The sequence below is a fragment of the Lampetra fluviatilis genome, chromosome 67 (assembly GCF_964198595.1).
Source record: "Lampetra fluviatilis chromosome 67, kcLamFluv1.1, whole genome shotgun sequence".
NCBI classification, from domain to species: Eukaryota; Metazoa; Chordata; class Hyperoartia; order Petromyzontiformes; family Petromyzontidae; genus Lampetra; species Lampetra fluviatilis.
Window position 1 is genome coordinate 2,989,715 of NC_136341.1, and position 5,000 is coordinate 2,994,714.

At 58.5% G+C, this 5,000-nt stretch overlaps 1 protein-coding gene across 1 annotated transcript in view; it reads right to left on the reverse strand.

Moving 5' to 3' along the window:
* The window catches only part of LOC144952449 (phospholipid-transporting ATPase IF-like), an 88,852-nt gene that overhangs the window by 18,283 nt on the left and 65,569 nt on the right, over window positions 1-5,000 (reverse strand). The window contains 2 exon segments of the mRNA XM_078882859.1: window positions 1,218-1,320; window positions 1,871-2,024. Of these exon segments, the coding sequence (XP_078738985.1) occupies window positions 1,218-1,320; window positions 1,871-2,024 (257 nt within the window).

Here is a 5,000-nt window from a genome sequence, read left to right on the forward strand (position 1 = left end):
TACACACACACACACACACGTACACACACACACACGTATACGCGTACACACACACACGTACACGCGTACACACACACGTACACGCGTACACACACACGTACACGCGTACACACAAGTACACACACGCGTACACACACACACACACACGTACACACACACACACGTACACGCGTACACACACACACGTACACGCGTACACACAAGTACACACATACACGCGTACACACAAGTACACACACGCGTACACACACACACGTACACGCGTACACACACGTACACGCGTACACACACACACACGTACACGCGTACACACAAGTACACACACGCGTACACACACACACGTACACGCGGACACACACACACACGTACACGCGTACACACACACACACGTACACGCGTACACACAAGTACACACACGCGTACACACACGTACACGCGTACACACACACACGTACACGCGTACACACACACACGTACACGCGTACACACACACACACGTACACGCGTACACACAAGTACACACACGCGTACACACACACACGTACACGCGGACACACACACACACGTACACGCGTACACACACACACACGTACACGCGTACACACAAGTACACACACGCGTACACACACGTACACGCGTACACACACACACGTACACGCGTACACACACACACACGTACACGCGTACACACAAGTACACATACGCGTACACACACACACACAGACGCGTGCACACACACACACATGCGTACACACATGCACGCGCACACACACACGCACACGCGTTACACACACACGCACACACACGAGTATACACACACGCACGTATACACACACACGATACCCGGCCGGGTACGGGTAGCCGGGTATCGGGTACCCGGTTGCGACCTCTGCCCCCCACCCAGTGCCCTCCCCACGTGACCCACCCCCCCCGTGCCCCCCACCCCGTGCCCACCGATGCCCACGTGCCCCCCCCCCCCGTGGCCCACCGATGCCCACGTGCCCCCCCCCCCCGTGCCCACCGATTGCCCACGTGCCCCCCCCCCCCGTGCCCACCGATGCCCACGTGCCCCCCCCCCGTGCCCACGTGCCCCCCCCCGTGCCCACGTGCCCCCCCCCCCGTGCCCACCGATGCCCACGTGCCCCCCCCCCCGTGCCCACGTGCCCCCCCCCGTGCCCACCGATGCCCACGTGCCCCCCCCCCCCCCCCGTGCCCACCGATGCCCACGTGCGCCTCCTGGATCATGCTGACGTCGTTGGCTCCGTCGCCGATGGCCAACGTGATGGGGCTGCCTGGCAGCGCCTTCACCAGCCGCACCACCTGGGGTCACGGGGGGGTCACAGGGGGTCACGGGGGGGGGAGGGGGGGAGAAGGGGAGGGGGGGAGGGGGGGAGGGGGGGGAGGGGGGGGAGGGGGGACACACACACACACAGACACACACACACGTGGACACAGAGACAACCATATCTACTTTAGTACCATCATGGGTTTGTATGAACAGTGCACATCCCCCATCCCCTCCCCCCCATCCCCTCCCCCCCCACCCCCCCCAACCACCCCCACCCCAACCCCCCCAACCCCCCCCCCCCAACCCCCCCCAACCCACCCCACCCCCCCCACCCACCCCACCCCCCCCACCCACCCCAACCCCCCCAACCCCCCCAACCCACCCCACCCCCCCCACCCCCCCACCCACCCCAACCCCCCCCAACCCCCCCCCCCCAACCCCCCCCACCCCAACCCCCCCCAACCCACCCCATCCCCCCCACCCACCCCACCCCCCCACCCACCCCACCCCAACCCCCCCCACCCACCCCACCCCCCCCACCCCCCCCACCCACCCCACCCCCCCCACCCCCACCCCCCCCACCTCGGCCTTCTGCAGGGGCGCTAGTCGGCAGCACAGCACGGAGCGGCAGGCCTGCACCAGCTGGCGCAGCGCACGGCGGTGATGCACCAGCAGCACGGACAGCTGGGAGCCCGATACCACCAGGGAGCAGTCACCCCCAGGGACACACGAAGCCCTGGGGGTGGGACGCACGCCGTGGGGGGGTGGGACAGAGACCGTGGGGGGGTGGCGGTCAGTCGAGTGGCCTCACGGCAAGAAGGGGCCTGGGTTTGTTTTCCCAGAAGCACGTGTGTGTGTACGTGCGTGTGTGTGTGTGTACGTACGTGTGTGTGTGTACGTGTGTGTGTGTGTGTGTACGTGCGTGTGTGTGTGTGTGTGTGTGTACGTGTGTGTGTGCGTGTGTGTGTACGTGTGTGTGTACGTGTGTGTGTGTACGTGTGTGTGTGTACGTGTGTGTGTAAGTGTGTGTGTGCGTGTGTGTGTGTACGTGTGTGTGTACGTGCGTGTGTGTGTACGTGTACGTGCGTGTGTGTGTGTACGTGCGTGTGTGTGTGTACGTGTGTGTGTGTGTAAGTGCGTGTGTACGTGTGTGTGTGTGTGTACGTGTGTGTGTGTGTAAGTGTGTGTGTACGTGCGTGTGTGTGTGTGTACGTGCGTGTGTGTACGTGCGTGTGTACGTGCGTGTGTGTACGTGCGTGTGTAAGTGTGTGTGTACGTGCGTGTGTGTACGTGTGTGTGTGTACGTGCGTGTGTACGTGCGTGTGTACGTGCGTGTGTGTACGTGTGTGTGTGTGTGTGTGTGTACGTGTGTGTGTACGTGCGTGTGTACGTGCGTGTGTACGTGTGCGTGTGTACGTGCGTGTGTACGTGCGTGTGTACGTGCGTGTGTGTACGTGTGTGTGTGTGTGTGTGTGTACGTGCGTGTGTGTGTGTGTGTATGTGTGTGTGTACGTGCGTGTGTACGTGTGTGTGTACGTGCGTGTGTACGTGTGCGTGTGTACGTGCGTGTGTACGTGCGTGTGTACGTGCGTGTGTACGTGTGTGTGTGTGTGTGTGTGTACGTGCGTGTGTACGTGCGTGTGTACGTGCGTGTGTACGTGCGTGTGTACGTGTGTGTGTACGTGTGTGTGTGTGTGTGTACGTGTGTGTGTAAGTGTGTGTGTACGTGTGTGTGTGTACGTGTGTGTGTACGTGTGTGTGTGTACGTGCGTGTGTACGTGTGTGTGTGTGCGTGTGTACGTGTGTGTGTACGTGCGTGTGTAAGTGTGTGTGTGTACTGTACGTGCGTGTGTAAGTGTGTGTGTGTACGTGTGTGTGTACGTGTGTACGTGCGTGTGTGTGTGTACGTGTGTGTGTACGTGTGTGTGTGTGTGTGTGTACGTGTGTGTGTACGTGCGTGTGTACGTGCGTGTGTAAGTGTGTGTGTGTAAGTGTGTGTGTACGTGCGTGCGTGCGTGCGTGTGTACGTGTGTGTGTGTAAGTGTGTGTGTACGTGCGTGTGTGTGTGTGTGCGTGTGTAAGTGTGTGTGTACGTGTGTGTGTACGTGCGTGTGTACGTGTGTGTGTGTGTACGTGCGTGTGTGTGTGTGTACGTGTGTGTGTGCGTGCGTGTGTACGTGCGTGTGTACGTGCGTGTGTACGTGTGTGTGTACGTGCGTGTGTGTACGTGTGTGTGTACGTGCGTGTGTACGTGCGTGTGTACGTGCGTGTGTGTACGTGTGTACGTGCGTGTGTACGTGTGTGTGTGTACGTGTGTGTGTACGTGTGTACGTGCGTGTGTACGTGCGTGTGTACGTGCGTGTGTGTACGTGTGTGTGTACGTGTGTGTGTACGTGTGTGTGTGTACGTGCGTGTGTACGTGTGTGTGTGTACGTGCGTGTGTACGTGCGTGTGTACGTGCGTGTGTGTACGTGTGTGTGTACGTGTGTGTGTACGTGCGTGTGTGTACGTGTGTGTGTACGTGTGTGTGTACGTGCGTGTGTGTACGTGTGTGTGTACGTGCGTGTGTACGTGCGTGTGTGTACGTGTGTGTGTACGTGTGTGTGTGTACGTGTGTGTGTACGTGTGTGTGTACGTGCGTGTGTGTACGTGTGTGTGTACGTGTGTGTGTACGTGCGTGTGTGTACGTGTGTGTGTACGTGCGTGTGTACGTGCGTGTGTGTACGTGTGTGTGTACGTGCGTGTGTGTACGTGTGTGTGTACGTGTGTGTGTACGTGCGTGTGTGTACGTGTGTGTGTACGTGCGTGTGTACGTGCGTGTGTGTACGTGTGTGTGTACGTGTGTGTGTACGTGCGTGTGTGTACGTGTGTGTGTGTACGTGCGTGTGTACGTGTGTGTGTACGTGTGTGTGTACGTGTGTGTGTACGTGTGTGTGTACGTGCGTGTGTACGTGTGTACGTGTGTGTGTACGTGTGTGTGTAAGTGTGTGTGTACGTGCGTGTGTACGTGCGTGTGTACGTGCGTGTGTACGTGTGTACGTGTGTGTGTACGTGTGTGTGTACGTGCGTGTGTACGTGTGTACGTGTGTGTGTACGTGTGTGTGTACGTGTGTGTGTACGTGCGTGTGTACGTGTGTACGTGTGTGTGTACGTGTGTGTGTACGTGCGTGTGTACGTGTGTACGTGTGTGTGTACGTGTGTGTGTACGTGTGTGTGTACGTGCGTGTGTACGTGTGTACGTGTGTGTGTACGTGTGTGTGTAAGTGTGTGTGTACGTGCGTGTGTACGTGCGTGTGTACGTGCGTGTGTACGTGTGTGTGTACGTGTGTGTGTAAGTGTGTGTGTACGTGTGTGTGTAAGTGTGTGTGTACGTGTGTGTGTACGTGTGTGTGTAAGTGTGTGTGTACGTGTGTGTGTAAGTGTGTGTGTACGTGTGTGTGTACGTGCGTGTGTGTGTGTGTGTGTACGTGTGTGTGTACGTGCGTGTGTAAGTGCGTGTGTAAGTGTGTGTGTACGTGTGTGTGTACGTGTGTGTGTACGTGTGTGTGTACGTGTGTGTGTAAGTGTGTGTGTACGTGTGTGTGTACGTGTGTGTGTAAGTGTGTGTGTACGTGTGTGTGTACGTGTGTGTGTACGTGCGTGTACGTGCGTGTGTACGTGTGTGTGTACGTGTGTGTACATGTGTGTGTACGTGCGTGTGTACGTGCGTGTG